Here is a 16689-nt window from a genome sequence, read left to right on the forward strand (position 1 = left end):
GGACTGTCTGTGTTCATCTGATCCACTCTGCAGATAGATAAATAGGATTTTCCTCCTTCTGCAGAATCAGACCATAGCGGGCACAGATGATATCGGGTGTCAGCGGATGTTCATCCGCTGACACCCGCTATCCCATAGGGATGTATGTATGTCCTTATTTCATGTGCAGACATACGGTCCACACATGTGAAAGGGGCCTTAACAACAAAGTAGCTATTGCACACAATGCAGCCCCACCCAGGAGCTGTCCTTCTCATTAATTCTATTCCCCGGGTTAGGGCAAGTTCTGGCACTGAGTTGGCATTACAGATATCACTCTTCTCGTTACAGCAGTTCAGAATGAGCGGGATAGGATCAGCATGCGCAGGAACAGCTATGAGGATAATGGATCCTTATCTATCAGTGTACTGACGCAAGCGGAAGCCATAACGCATCAGGTGAGCTGCGCCATGTGACTTGTAATATCCAAATCCATTTACACCAAAAGCTTGGACAGACAACCCATAAACCTGACTGCTTCAATTCATAAATGGATAATAAAGTAGACTTTCAGTAGAAGATTCTGCTCCTTGAACTAATGTTCCCCTCCCAAAATACTCTGCTCTACTGGAAGACTCTGCTCCTTCCTCTTTCTATCTCTTCTTTCCTGAAATACTCTGTACTAATGGAAGACACTGCTCCTTCCGCTATCTAACTCTTCTTTCCTGAAATACTCTGCACTGCTGGAAGACTCTGCTCCTTTCTCTATCTAACTCTCCTCTCCTGAAACACTGCACTCCTGGAATACTCTGCTCCTTCCTCTAACTCTCCTCTCCTGAAATACTCTGTACTAATGAAGACTGCTCCTTCCTCTAAAGCCCCATACACACTATCAGATTATCTGCTGAGTTTTTCCTTCAGATTTACCAAAACCATGTAGTAGAAGGGCCTGCCTGATTGCATACACATTGAAACTCCTAAGGTTTGTCCTCATATTATATGGTTTTAGTCAATTTGAAGGAAAAACTCAGCAGAAAATCTGATAGTGTGTATGGGGCTTAACGCTTCTTTCCAGAAATACTCTGCATTGCTGGAGGCCCCTGCTCCTTTCTCTATCTAACGCTTCTTTCCTGAAATACTCTGTACTAATGGAAGACTCTGCTCCTTCCTCTAACTCTCCTCTCCTGAAACACTCTGTACTGCTGGAAGACTCTGCTCCTTTCTCTAAAGCCCCATACACACTATCAGTTTTTCTGCTGGGTTTTTCCTTCAGATTTACCAAAACCATATAATATGAGGTCAAATTTGAGGAGTTTCAATTTGTATGCAGTCAGGCAGGTCCTTGCACTATGTGATTTTGGTAAATCTGAAGGAATAACTCAGCAGAAAAACTGATAGTGTGTGTGGGGCTTAACTCTTCTTTCCCGAAATACTCTGCATTGCTGGAGGACTCTACATCTTTTGCCGTTTCTCACCCATTGCAGTATTGCACCCCATATCTCTACATCTTTGAAAGAATTGAACATTTCTGGATGCCAAAATAAAGAAAGATTTGCAGGACTGGCTCCAGTATGCGATGCTCTGCACATTGTCAGCAAACACTGAGGACTAAACGGCTTTGATCTGCAGCCAAATCTAAAAAAAAAGTCAGGAATCAAATTTAGCTGTGCAATGTTCGTCATACAGTGACATCTAGTGGATATAAACTAAAAGGCATGCAGAAGCTTTGCCATCAAGTAGTATGCTATGATGCCACCTGCCCAGTTTGTGAAGGTCTCAGATGTTCAAAATCAATGTCAGCTTCTCTCCCACTAGGAAATGTTGTAACAGCATTACCATGAATGCCTGATCATTGGGAATCCACATTCTGCATTTCATTTAGACCTATTTACTCAGTGCAAGGGTGGTGGGAACCCCTCATAACGGGCAAAGCAGGTGTTTACAAGCAGGAATTCAGCACAGGAATGGTGGGAACCCCTCATAATGGGCACAGCAGGTGTTTAGAAGCAGGAATTCAGCACAGGAATGGTGGGAACCCCTCATAACGGGCACAGCAGGTGTTTAGAAGCAGGAATTCAGCACAGGAATGGTGGGAACCCCTCATAACGGGCACAGCAGGTGTTTAGAAGCAGGAATTCAGCACAGGAATGGTGGGAACCCCTCATAACGGGCACAGCAGGTGTTTAGAAGCAGGAATTCAGCACAGGGAAGGTGGGAACCCCTTCATAATGTGCAAGAGAAAAGGAGCAGAGTGGGACATTAAATGTGGCATGCAGTCAATGTGAATAATTAATGATTGGCATTTTTATGTGTCAGATTTGAATAATAATACATAGTACTGACTATTATCACAATATTTAATCTATATACATACACAGAAAGCATGAATGACACATTTCCATAGGGAAGGATTGTGTTTATCACACCTTTTAACTCCCCATTAGTTTTAGGAATAAATAACCAAATATGCACAACATTCATAGAATCATGTACCATGTGTAAATATAATAAAAACACATGATCAGTTTAAACATGATAGGTACAAAATCTCAACGCATTTCATGGGATTTTATCCACTCTTCCGGAGCAAGCATGTGAACATCTGCTATAAAATATAAAAATCCTTAGATAGTTGTCTTTTGGAAAAAAAGGCCAAAAGCGGGCAAAGAACTCCCATTGGATATGATGTACTCACAGAATCGCTGTGTATAGAATATGCAACACAAATGGCTGGAAACCCCCTTTTGAAAGGGGCATCTTTTCCAGGAGCTGTGGTTGTGGTTGTGGTTGTGAGAACCGTATGCATGGCCCGTACAAAGACGCAGGATTCCCAGCAGGACAGTCTCCAGGGTGTGACCACGAATGTGTCCTATGATTGTCTTGAGGGACCGCCAAATAATAAATGAATATGCAAAAACCTATCGGTTAAGGTACAGGAAAAGTAAATAAATGTAACAAAAGTGGCGTAAGTGAATCCCAAGCCAGAAGGATTGGAGAGTGGGGAAAAAAAATACCAATGAATGCTAAAAAAAAAAATGCCCACTTAAAACTGTGTGAATGGGAACCCATTTAGAACCTAATCCCTGTGCAATGTTGGGCTGGAACTAGTGAAATACCTGATGCTGGAACCTAGGGAATGATCTGGAAACGCCTGCAGGATTCCCTAGGTTCCAGAATTGGGTATTTCACTAGTTCCAGCCCAACATTGCACAGGGATTAGGTTCTAAATGGGGTCCCATTCACATCGTTTTAAGTGGGTGTTTTTTTGTTTTTTTTAGCATTGGTATTTTTTCCCACTCCTTCTGGCTCGAGACTCACTTACGCCATCTTGGTTACATTTATTTACTTTTCTTGTACCTTAACCGATAGGGTTTTGCTATACATGTTAATACACATATTCATATATTATTTGGCGGTCCCTCCAGACAATCATAGGACACAATCATGGTCACACCCTGGAGACTGTCCTGCTGGGAATCCTGCGTCCTTGGATGTCGCTTTGTATGGGCCATGCATACAGTTCCCACAACCACAGCTCCCGGAAAAGATGCCCCTTTCAAAGGGGGCTTCCAGCCATTTGTATTGCACTTTCTATACACAGCGATTCTGTGAGTACATCATATTCAGTGGGGGTTCTTTCCCCCCTTTTGGCCTTTTTTTCCAAAAGACAACTATCTATGGATTTTTATATTTTATTACAGATGTTCACATGCTTGCTCCTGAAGAGTGGATAAAATTCCATGAAATGCCTCAAGCTTTTGTACCCATCATGTTTAAACTAATCATGTGTTTTTATTATCTCTTACTAGAATCTTGTATCCTGTGTAAATAATATATCAATTTTGTGCAGATTTTGGTATTTATTCCTAAAACGAATGGGAAGTTAAAGCGGAGTTCCACCCAAAAATGGAACTTCCGCTTTAAGGGAGGTGACCCCCCTGACATGCCACGTTTGGCGTGTCATTTTTTTTGGGGGGGAGTGGATACCCTCTTTTTAGAGGGTCCCAGCTTCCTCTCGGCAAACCATGGCACCGGAAGGGAGATCACCCCTCCCCCCTCCCTCTCGGCAATCATCTGGGACACGTCACAGGTCCCAGAAGATTGCCCAGACAGGCACGGAGCGCCATGTGGCTTGCACATGCGCAGTGTGTGCCCGGCTGTAAAGCCACATCCGGGCGCCCAGAGAGAAGGGGGAGATGAGCGGGGCTTCCCCCGCATCTCTGGACCCTGGACAGGTAAGTGTCCAATTATTAAAAGTCAGAAGCTGCAGTATTTGTAGCTGCTGACTTTAATTTTTTTTTTTTTTTAAGCAGAACCAACTTTAAGAGATGTTATACCCACAATCCTTGTATGTATATAGATGAAATATTGTGATAATAGTCAGTACTATGTATTATTCAAATCTGACACATAAAAATGACAATCAATTATTCATATTGACTGCGTGCCTCATTTAAAGTCCCACTCTGCTCCTTTTCTTTTTTCTTATACAAATAGGGACGGAGGCATGATTAGGTCCCTGCCTCATTCAAACCATCCAGAGACCTGAGTTCCCATCTCTTTGCACCGACCATGGCAACTATGAGTAGTGGTGTAAGCCTGTTGCCAATGCCCCAGCCCCGTAACTGAGATATCATTTATGTCTGGGGGGGGGGCTGACCCTTTGGCGTATCACTGACCCTCTTTTTTTTCTACATGTCCCTCCAGTTTACTTCTCTCAGCCCCATGCACACCGGTGACATCTCCATGAAGAAAGTCGCAACAATCAATGATGTCTGTGAGTCCATGAAACAACAGCTTCTTCTTCTGGTGGAGTGGGCAAAGCACATCCAGGCATTCTGCGAGCTTCCTCTAGACGACCAGGTGACACCATTACCAATAACGGACTTCCACCATTTTTATTTGACCAGCTCTAACATTTCACCTGAGGGGCCCCTATACTCAGTTCCAGGGTTTTATCAAACTTTATTTTTAGCTGCTTTTGTTCTGTAGTTATTACAGGAACTATTTTTAGCCCAGAGTGTGAAAGGGGTCATTGAGAGAAATAAAAAAAAAACGTTGTTTATAAACATTGTTCAGACACAAGATAAAGATACAAAAGAGCATTGTTTATAAACATTGATCAAGTGGAAGTAGGAGAGATACAAAGTAACATTGTGTTTAAACATGGTTCCCATAGGAGATAGGGAGATATGAATTAACATTATTACTCTTGTATCTGCTTCATTTATCTGTAGATCAAAGGGATGGGAAGTTAGTTAACCGCTTGCCGACCAGCCGCTATTTTACTGCGGCAGGTCGGTACGATCCCGTGAGCGGGCGCAGCTATACGCTGGCGTTCGGGATAGCAGGCGCGTGCCCGCTGCACTGTGGGGGTGCCGTTGCTCATATCCGACTGTCGCCATGACCGCCGGCCACGAGAGGCAGAACACAGAAGTGTGTATGTAAACACACAAATCCCTGTTCTGTGAGGCGTGACAGATCGTTTGTTCCTAATAGCTAGGAACCACAATCCGTCACTTCCTCTAGTCAGTCCCCTCCCCCTTCAGTTAGAAACGCGTAGCAGGGAACACAGTTAACCCCTTCCCTGCCCGTGACATTTATACAGTAATCAGTGCATTTTTATAGCACTGCTATGCTGTATAAATGCCAATGGTCCCAAAAATGTGTCAAAAGTGTTCGATGTGTCCGCCATAATGTCGCAGTCCTGATAAAAACTGCAGATCGCCGCCATTAATAAAAAAATGTAATAAAACGATCCCCTATTTTGTAGACGCTATAACTTTTGCGCAAAGCAATCAATATGCGCTTATTGCTATTTTTTTAACCAAAAATATGTAGAAGAATACGTGTCGGCCTAAACTGAGAAAAAAAAAAAAAAATTATATTTTTTGGGGGGATATTATAGCAAAAAGTAAAAAATATTGCGTTTTTATTTTTTTTTCAAAATTGTCGCTATTTTTTTTGGTTTATAGCTCAAAAAATAAAAACTGCAGAGGCGATCAAATAACACCAAAAGAAAGCTCTATTTGTGGGAAAAAAAGGATGTCAATTTTGTTTGGGCAATGTCGCACGACCGCGCAATTGTCAGTTAAATCGATGCAGTGCCAAATCGCAAAAAAATGGCCTGGTCATTCAGCAGCCAAATCTTCTGGGGCTGAAGTGGTTAAAGCAACCTAATCAGCGCAAGAAAAAAAATAAATAAAATAAAATATATTTCTATTTAACCCTTTATTAAGTCTTATAGCTTATTCAGCTCTAATCAACTCCTATTCTCCCCATAACTATTATTTTACTAATGATTTTTATTTCTGTTTTTCTAACCATTAATATATAAACTTTTTATTTTAAATTTTGTTTCGGTAACTTTGTGAGAGTTGCATTAAAAGTGCAACATTAAAAAAAAAAAAAAAAAAAAAAAAAAAAACTTTGATCCGTTTGTAAATAACTTTGCAAAGTTTTGTAGCAGAATCAGAATTTTAGTGTCATTTTCATATGGAGTAAAATATAGAGTACAATGTATGCTTTTTTTTTTTAACTAACACTGATGTAAATATATAAATATTTTACAGTTTAGATTTTTTTTTGTTTTTTGTTTTTACTTTTTCTGTCCAAAAATTGAACAAAAAAAAATAGAATTATTTTTGCTAGACAATATCATTAAAAGAAAGCCTGGTCCTTTCTGTCTTCTCAAAATACATGCGTTATTGTTAACTTAACATCCTGCTGCCCACGTAACGCATATATGAGACAGCAAATAGTTAGTTATAGTTATTAAGGTTGAATAAAGACACCAGTCCATCTAGTTCAACCTGAGTGAGTGTCTACAATTACCCCCATCCCTGTACATTGCACACTCACATCAGTCCCTACCCTCAAGGAGCCCACAATCCAAGGTCCCCATTCATATACTAGGGCCAATTTTGGACAGAAGCCAATTAACCTCCCTGCATGTCTTTGGAGTGTGGGAGGAAACCAGAGTACCCGGAGGAAACCCACACAGACACAGGGAGAACATGCAAACTCCAGGCAGGTAGTGTCGTGGTTGGGATTTGAACCAGCGACCTCTTCTTACTGCTAGGTGAGAGTGCTAACCACTACACCACTGTGCCGCAAATAGGTGGTAGAATCTCCCTTGTGGGGACACACACAGCAATAAAAACCTGACAGAGTGTCTAATCCATTTACACTCCTTCCAAAACTAAAAAAAAAAAAAAAAGTTTTGGTTTTAGATCCATATTACCTGTATGTGGAATAAAGACCCATATACATTATGTCTATTATTCTTGAATAAACCATCATACTTCCTCTTCATGCCTACAGGTGGCACTGCTACGGGCACATGCCGGGGCCCATCTCCTCCTGGGGGTTGCCAAACGCTCTCTCCCATACAAAGACTTCCTGCTGCTCGGTAAGATCAAATTCCCCAGTTGCATGGTGTGATTTTCCATTTTTAACATAATAATAACAACAATAATGATGCAACGGATTGTCAGAAAGGTTCTAGGATGAAAATTCGTGACACTGAGAGATGACATAATCGGGTAAATCCTGGTGCCTGTGCAATTCTTGGCTGTCTTCACAAATTTCTAACACAGCTCAGACCCTGCTGCAGCCTCTCACCTTGCAACTTGCTACAATCACTGGGGGGGGGGGATTGAGGAAATGCTACCTCCTGCCTGCAGCAGACGAATAACATCATCTCAGCTTAGGCAGTCTCACTGGACTGGAGCTTTAGAACAGCTTTTATTAAAAAAAAAAAAAACAGAGCTGTTCTGATAAATTATTCTGTTGCTGTCAGGGGCATAACTAGAAATCACATGGCCCATAGCAAAATGTTGTACGGGCCCCCCACCCTCACCCAGGGGCAGATCCAGAGTCTAGTCTTGGGAGGGGAACTGCCATAAAATACGTTTTTTTGGGGGCAATTTATCGGGGCAGTGGCTGATGTTAGCGCTTCAATCATCACGGCACCATGGTTATTATGGTGTCAGGATGATTGAAACATATTATTTCTATTATTACATTGTTATAGAAAATGAAATAGTTCAACTCATCATAATGCAGAATCGGTGGGAGCTCTGAGTGTGTCACTTGCCACCGTCGCCTGCCACCAGATGCAGATTGTCCACTTTGCCACATCACCTGCCACACGTTGCAAATTATCCACTATCACCTGCCACACATTGTGGATTGTCCACATGCCACGTCATCTGCCAACCATTGCAGATTGTCCATATCACCTGCCACAAGTTGCAGATTGTCACTTTCCTGCTAAGGTGGGGAATGGGCATTGTCACTTCTGTTTCCCAATCTGAGTCAGGCAGCAGAGTGATGATGTAATCTCTCTGCTGCCTGCACAGTGAGTGAGGAGCAGAAATGCAGGGCGTCGCCGTCGCTGGCAGCTCCCCCCGCCACCGATCCACCCAGCTGCGTCCGCTTGTACAGTCAGTGTGACTGTACAAGCGCCGAGCAGACGGGCAGCTCGGCGGCTCACCCGCCGCCAGCTCACCGGGCCCTCCTCAGCTGCAGGCCCCATAGCGCCCGCTTGGGTCGCTATGGCAGTAGTTCCGCCCCTGGTTGCTGTATATTGTGATGTGTCAGGAATTTATTCATGCAGACTTGTACACTGACAGGTCCACTTTAAAACTGAAGTTGATCTGCATTATATTTTGCCTTCCTGGTTCATCTCCTTCGCCCTTATCTACATACTAATGAAATGTTCAAACAACACCTTTTCACATTATGGCCACTAGATGGAGCTGATGGATCATAGAAAATAAGTCTTAATTACCTAAGATCATCCGCTTCATCCAGTGGCCATAATGCGGTATCTTCTTGATTCACACTATTCTTACGAACAGTGTTAAAACCGTCAACTAAAACATTTTAGTTTACTAAATGAATACTATTTTAGTTGACTAAAATACGACTAAAACTAAAATGGCATTTTAGTCAAAAGACTAAAATGGGACTAAAACTAAAATGCCATTTTAGTAAAAAGACTAAGGCCGCGTACACACGCGGGGACTGTTCGCCCAACTTTGTCCGTCAAACAGTTTCGGCAAACAGTCCGCTCAAAATTAGCATGGACGGACATGGCCACACACGACGAACGAACAGTTTGCTGAAACCGTGCGCGATGACGTGAACGGCACGTACGACGGGACGAAAAATACGACGTCCTATACACTGCATTATAACTTTCGGCGTGTTAAGCCTTTCTGAGCATGCGCGGAACTTAGTTTGTCGAACAAGCCTACACACGGGCGGACTGTTCGCTCAAACAAGGTTTCAGCGGACAGTTTTACGGAATTTCCGAAAAACCTTGTTCGTCAAACTGTCCGCTGAAACTGTCCGCTGAAAGCCCACACACGAGCGGACTGTCCGCCCAAACACTGTTCAGCGGACAAAGTTGGGCGAACAGTCCGCCCGTGTGTACGCGGCCTAAGACTAAAACTAAATAGAAATTTGACGTCAAATTTAACACTGGTCTGTAGTGCATGTTCATACCTCAATGCCATAAATAATAACATATTAGATTTTTCACTCATAATGAGTTTGGAAATTGTAGAGAAATGTTTAACTAATACATTACAATTTAATTACGCCCATTCAATTTTCGATGACTAAAATGAGTTTTAGTCAACTAAAATGTACTGGAGATTTAGTCGACTAAATACGACTAAAACTAAAAATTGCAGAAGACTAAAATGGGACTAAAACTAAAATGCCAAGACTAACACTGCTTACAAATGAAAACATTATGACCCGTGTCGGCTCCTGTGCGAGCTAGTTTTGAGAATAATATATATATATACACACACACACATTTTTTTTTTCAATGGATAGTGGAGTTTTTTGTTAACCCATCTTCTCCACCACTAGGCAATGATTTCATCATCCCCATGCATTGCCCTGATCTGGAGATAGCTCGGGTTGCTGTGCGGATACTGGATGAGCTGGTGAAACCGCTGCGGGAGATCCAGATTGATGAGAATGAGTATGCCTGCCTAAAAGCCATCATATTCTTTGACCCAGGTGAGAAGAGGTGGGACATGTGCAATAGAGGACTACCTTTTATATGAAGATATTTAGAAATTCATTTAATTAATATTCCTATTTTGTGGCTTAAAGATTTTCTCCTCAACTGATATTTGAGTATCAAGTGGATGCTGGAGAGTTCACCATTAATAGTACCCTATACCTCTCAGAAACTTTATTGATGAGTTTCTGGGTGTGTGCGCTTGAGATTCTCGATATGAAGCACTTTCACCATCTCAGCTTTAGTATAAAATTGTTTTATGAAGACTGCAACAAAAGGGTAAAGACCACCTAAGGCTGGGTTCACACTAGAGCCAATTGGATGTGGGTTTCTCTGCATCCAATTCGCAAGAGAGGAGATTGTGAACATCTTTCAATGGAGCCGGTTCACACATCTCCAAGGCGGCTGCAGAGTGGATTGCACAGAGGTCCTGTGCATTTTTGGCTCAGTTTCAGGGCCGAATTCAGGCAAAAATTCAGCCCTGATTCGTCTCTGAAAGGGAGAACAGGGATGTTTGTGAGATTTTCCTGCAGTAGTTTGTGTCTCTGCCCCTCCCACAAAGGTGAGATTTCCTGCAGTAGTTTGTGTCTCTGCCCCTCCCACAATGGGGAGATTTCCCTGCAGTAGTTTGTGTCTCTGCTCCTCCCACAATGGGGAGATTTCCCTGCAGTAGTTTGTGTCTCTGCTCCTCCCACAATGATGAGATTTCCCTGCAGTAGTTTGTGTCTCTGCCCCTCCCACAATGGTGAGATTTCCCCACAGTAGTTTGTGTCTCTGCTCCTCCCACAATGATGAGATTTCCCTGCAGTAGTTTGTGTCTCTGCCCCTCCCACAATGGGGAGATTTCCCTGCAGTAGTTTGTGTCTCTGCCCTCCCACAATGATGAGATTTCCCTGCAGTAGTTTGTGTCTCTGCCCCTCCCACAATGGTGAAATTAGAAACCAGACAAACCGACTGCCTGAATAAGATAAAAAGAATGAAATCTGGATTGCACAATGGTTACTGAAGATCAGGTAATCTGAATGGAAACCGTAACATTAAATCAGAATGTTTGCTTATCTATGAGAAATGAGTGCTTTCACACTGCGGCGGTGCGATTGCGGAACATTCGGAAAAGTCCTGCAAGCAGCATCTGCAATGAATGGGCAGCACTTCCGAAGCACCTGAAAAGCGATTCGGAAGCGCCATAACACAGGAGTTTTTATCCCTTTTTTTTGGTGTTAAAAGTGCCCCGTTAGCAGCCGAAAAAGCGCTTACACAGCACTAAAGGGTCGCTAAAACGAACGGTGCTTTAGCGTGAAAGGCCAGCGTTTTCAGTGTGAAAGAACTCTTAAGGTGGTGATAAGAGGCTCAGGTCATTTGGTGAGACTTCAAGGCTCCAGATTACAAATGGTCTCTGGTTTTTGCTCACCTTTTATTTATTTCTAGGTTCTTATACAATGTGACAGTTTTTAATGTTTGAAACAACAGCGTATAACGGCAGATTCCAACTAAAATAATAATTTCAGATTTTTATCATCTATGTCTCCTGCAGACTGTAAGGGCCTGAGCGATCCCAGCAAGGTGAAGAACATGCGCTTCCAGGTGCAGGTGAACCTGGAAGATTACATCAATGACCGGCAGTATGACTCCCGGGGGCGGTTCAGCGACATCCTCCTCCTACTCCCGCCCCTGCAGAGCATCACCTGGCAAATGATCGAGCAGGTCCAATTCGCCAAGCTTCTCGGGATGGCCAAGATCGACAGCCTGCTGCAGGAGATGCTGCTGGGAGGTACAGCGGCAGCTCTCATCTTTCATTGTGCCAAAAATTCTTCTCAATATATTACAGCATGGGATGAGAGGAGGGGTTTAGACCAAATTTAATTCACAAAATTACTAATTTTGTGTGAAATATCCTTGAAATTTGTCTCTAATTTCACCATAAGGAATGGTCAACTGTGGGAGAACTTCACCTCCTCCAAGTATGATGTCACTCACAGTTGTCACCCCATCCGCACATTTAATTTTAAAATCTTTTGCCTTAATCATCGTAAAAAGCGTTTTGAAATAGCGTTGATGTCATCAGTTCTCTCCAGAGCCTCCTGGAAATCCAGGGTACCAGGAGGAAGTTATTTGTGGAAACTACATGTCCCAAGATTCTGGTGTCTGCAATAGGACAGTACAGTCGGCCCTCTTGCTCAGCAGGTGCCTGGGCCCCCCTTTTGAACTGATGGGGTCGAGCAAGTACAGGGGGGCTTGTGGTACTGCCTCATCAGCAACCCTGGGCATGAGGCTGGGCTATGTATTAGTGCCTGTGAACATATTAAAGGAATGTAAGGTCGGCCAGTTATTCATTTGCAGCAGTGGATAACAGAAGGAGGCTTTACTAGTTGAGGACAATGTTGGGAGGGATGGGGGCTGGTGTAGGTTAAGAGCGGTGGAGGAGGGAGCTGGAAAGACATGGGGGCAGAGGAAACATCTGGCAGAGGGAAGGAGGAGACTGGGAAGGCAATGGGCAGAAGGTGGAGAAGCCATTGGGCAGAAGTGACAGTTGGTGGGAGGGGAGGAGGCGGAGAAGGCATCGGACAGAAGTGACAGTTGGTGGGAGGAGGCGGAGAAGGCATTGGGCAGAAGTGACAGTTGGCGGGAGGGGAGGAGGTGGAGAAGGCATCGGACAGAAGTGACAGTTGGTGGGAGGAGGCGGAGAAGGCATTGGGCAGAAGTGACAGTTGGTGGGAGGGGAGGAGGCGGAGAAGGCATCGGACAGAAGTGACAGTTGGTGGGAGGAGGCGGAGAAGGCATTGGGCAGAAGTGACAGTTGGCGGGAGGGGAGGAGGTGGAGAAGGCATCGGACAGAAGTGACAGTTGGCGGGAGGGGAGGAGGAGGCAGAGAAGGCACCGGACAGAAGTGACAGTTGGTGGGAGTTGGAGGAGGCGGAGAAGGCACCGGACAGAAGTGACAGTTGGCGGGAGAGGAGGAGGCAGAGAAGGCACTGGGCAGAAGTGATAGTTGGCTGGAGGAAGATGTGAGGAGCCAACCCGGCTTGTGGTGGCAGAGGAGGATGGCAGATTTGGTGGATGGATAGAGAATTACTGCTGGTATTCTTTTGTTTATATTGAAATAAAAAATAAATTATTTCCAGGTGAATGGTATAATAAAGATCCAAACTGAGACTCCCTGAAAATTCTCTACAATTTCTCATTCTTAACAGATAGAGGGTTCAGGTTTGTTTTTTGTCTTTCAGGATCCGCCATGGACGGGAGTCATTACCTTCACTCAGCTGCACCAAGCCTGGGCCTAGACGCAATTCAAAGTCATGTCATTCACAACCTGCACTCAGTGATTCATGCTGTGCCATCAGGTAAGATCCCAGCACTGTGATTGGTCACAATAGAAGGTTAGCTTGCAGGGATTAAAAATGTGTCATTCTCCATCTTCCCCTGAGAGGCACAGCTTAAAGCAAAAGCAAGCATTTATTTTATTGCAGCTTACCATTTCTTAGTTGTCATGGCTGCATAGTTTTCTTTTTTAGACTTACTTTCTTCTATTTTTATCTGGTGATCTGACCCGTTCGATCGACCAACTGGGTCGGTGGGTGGATGTTCAGGTGGTTTGTTTGCCGCCACTGGTTATACTGCTGCCCTCCCATTTCTCCTGTAGGTGGCAATATAACCTTATGTTGCTTATCATTAAGCTGTGTCCCTCAAAGGACTGGGATTTTACAGTCATTACAAAAACCTCATTTGGAAGCAAAGAGTTGTTATGTTAATGCTCGAATAAATGTGAAAAAAGTCACACTTGACTGACCAACTTCTCTCTCTCTCTTCAGCTTCCCCTAAAACATCTCTATCTTCCCCTTCGGGCAGCGCCGGAAATGACAATTATAAGATCAGTGGGACACCTATGGGTGCAATTTCTCTCATGCCGCGCACAGTCATCGCCAAAAAAGAGATTTTATAGAACATGGAGCAGACTGGAGAAATACAATTTTATGTTTCCAATATTGAACAAAGTTATTTGGGACATGATGCTGCTGAGCTGGGGTGACTCCGCCTGGTGTGGTCTGTACAACCACTGGGGACTGCAATACACCCTCCATCACTATCTCCGGGTGCCATAGTTCACCATCCCTCACTATCTCCGGGTGCCATAGTTCACCATCCCTCACTATCTCCGGGTACCATGGTGCACCATCCCTCACTATCTCCGGGTACCATGGTGTACCATCCCTCACTATCTCCGGGTACCATGGTGCACCATCCCTCACTATCTCCGGGTACCATGGTTCACCATCCCTCACTATCTCCGGGTACCATAGTTCACCATCCCTCACTATCTCCGGGTACCATAGTTCACCATCCCTCACTATCTCCGGGTACCATAGTTCACCATCCCTCACTATCTCCGGGTACCATAGTTCACCATCCCTCACTATCTCCGGGTACCATAGTTCACCATCCCTCACTATCTCCGGGTACCATAGTTCACCATCCCTCACTATCTCTGGGTACCATGGCACACCATTCCTCACTATATCCAGGGACCATGGCGCACCATCCCTCACCATCTCCAAGGACCATGGCGCACCATCCCTCACCATCTCCGAGGACCATGGCGCACCATCCCTCACCATCTCCGAGGACCATGGCGCACCATCCCTCACCATCTCCAAGGACCATTGCGCACCATCCCTCACCATCTCCGGGTACCATGGCAAACCCTCCCTCACTATCTCCGTGGACCAGGGTGCAACCTCCCTCACTGTCTCTGGGGACCATGGCGCACCATCCCTTATTATCTCCAGGTACCATGGCACACTATCCCTCACTATATCCGGGTACCATGACGCACCATCCCTCACTATATCCGGGTACCATGACGCACCATCCCTCACCATCTCCGGGTACCATGACGCACCATCCCTCACCATCTCCGGGTACCATGGCAAACCCTCCCTCACTATCTCCATGGACCAGGGTACAACCTCCCTCACTGTCTCCGGGTACCATGACGCACCATCCCTCACTGTCTCCGAGGACCATGGCGCACCATCCCTCACTATCTTCGTGGACCATGGCGCACCATACCTCACTGTCACCTGGGACTATGGCGCACCACCCCTCACCGTCACCGGGGACCATGGCGCATCACCCCCTCACCGTCACCGGGGACCATGGCGCACCACCCCTCACCGTCACAGGGGACCATGGCGCACCACCCCTCACCGTCACCGGGGACCATGGCGCACCACCCCTCACCGTCACCGGGGACCATGGCGCACCACCCCTCACCGTCACCGGGGACCATGGCGCACCACCCCTCACCGTCACCGGGGACCATGGCGCACCACCCCTCACCGTCACCGGGGACCATGGCGCACCACCCCTCACCGTCACCGGGGACCATGGCGCACCACCCCTCACCGTCACCGGGGACCATGGCGCACCACCCCTCACCGTCACCGGGGACCATGGCGCACCACTCCTCACTACTCACCGGGGACCATGGCGCACCACCCCTCACTACTCACTATCTCTGGGGAACATGGCCCACCATGGCAAACTATCCCTCACTGCCTCCAGGTACCATCATTCACTGTCTACAGGGACCACGGCCCACCATGCTTCACCGTCTCAACGGACTGCCTCGCAACATCCCTCAAGGTCTCCAGGGACCACGGTGCACCATGCTTCACTGTCTCCAGGGACCACGGCACACCATCCCTTAAGGTCTGACCACGGCACACAATCCCACAAGGTCTCCAGGGACCACAGGACACCATCCCACAAGGTCTCCAGGGACCACGGCATACCATCCCACAAGGTCTTCAGGGACCACGGCACACCATCCCACAAGGTCTCCAGGGACCACGGCACACCATCCCTCACTGTCACGAGGGATCACGGAACACCATCCCTTTGGGTCTCCAGGGACCACTGTCACGAGGGATCACGGAACACCATCCCTCACTGTGACTGCAGCACAGCATTGCATAAGAAGGACATAATTTTTTTACAATTCAAAAAGAACTTAAAGACTTATTAATTTTTTTTAAGGCTATATATCTGGAAGTGATCAGCGTAATGTGTATAGTTCAATTATAATCTCAGCATTCACTTACCTGAGGGTGTTTCTATGGCTTGATGTACAAGGTGGCCACTTGAGGGCGACTATCCAAGACGTTAAAATACCATCATGAAAATATGTAACAGAAAGAAATATTGTCACGTCAAAAATTCCATATAAATGTTACAGAAATAACAATACAATGTATCAAAACCCAAATGTATACAAACACAATTACAAAAATAATATGCTTTCCCTTTAAATCTTTTTCACTCCCTGGGCTGAGTTCCCGGGTCTGTACTCTGCTGTAATCATTATGAGGAGCTCCCATTAACCCTGAACTGAATTCCTCGGTTTGTACAACTGCTGTAATCAAAATCAAGGGTTTCCACCATCCCTGTGCTGAGTTCCTGGGTCTGTACACCTGCTGTGCCCATTATGAGGGGTTCCCACCATCCCTGTGCCAAGTTCCTGGGTCTGTACACCAGCTGTGCCCATTATGAGGGGTTCCCACCATCCCTGTGCTGAGTTCCTGGGTCTGTACACCTGCTGTGCCCATTATGAGGGGTTTCCACCATCCCTGCGCTGAGTTCTTGGGTCTGTACACCTGCTGTGCCCA

The 16689-nt window shown here is 45.5% G+C and overlaps 1 protein-coding gene across 3 annotated transcripts in view; it reads left to right on the top strand.

The window, feature by feature from the left end:
- Window positions 1-16333, top strand: part of LOC143928272 (hepatocyte nuclear factor 4-beta-like) — a 92020-nt gene extending 75687 nt beyond the window's left edge. For 2 of the 3 annotated variants that reach the window (XM_077453055.1, XM_077453073.1), the window contains 7 exons: window positions 331-437; window positions 4687-4842; window positions 7303-7390; window positions 9868-10020; window positions 11559-11795; window positions 13249-13365; window positions 13834-16333. In XM_077453055.1, coding sequence (XP_077309181.1) covers window positions 331-437; window positions 4687-4842; window positions 7303-7390; window positions 9868-10020; window positions 11559-11795; window positions 13249-13365; window positions 13834-13964 — 989 coding nt within the window. In that variant the 3' untranslated portion in view covers window positions 13965-16333. The remainder of the gene's footprint in view (window positions 1-330; window positions 438-4686; window positions 4843-7302; window positions 7391-9867; window positions 10021-11558; window positions 11796-13248; window positions 13366-13833) is intronic. The other variant, XM_077453063.1, reaches the window with a different exon arrangement.
- The last annotated feature ends 356 nt before the right edge of the window (window positions 16334-16689 follow it).

This window comes from Lithobates pipiens, unplaced genomic scaffold (assembly GCF_037356315.1).
Source record: "Lithobates pipiens isolate NorthernLeopardFrog02 unplaced genomic scaffold, aLitPip1_a1.2 Scaffold_10, whole genome shotgun sequence".
NCBI lineage: Eukaryota > Metazoa > Chordata > Amphibia > Anura > Ranidae > Lithobates > Lithobates pipiens.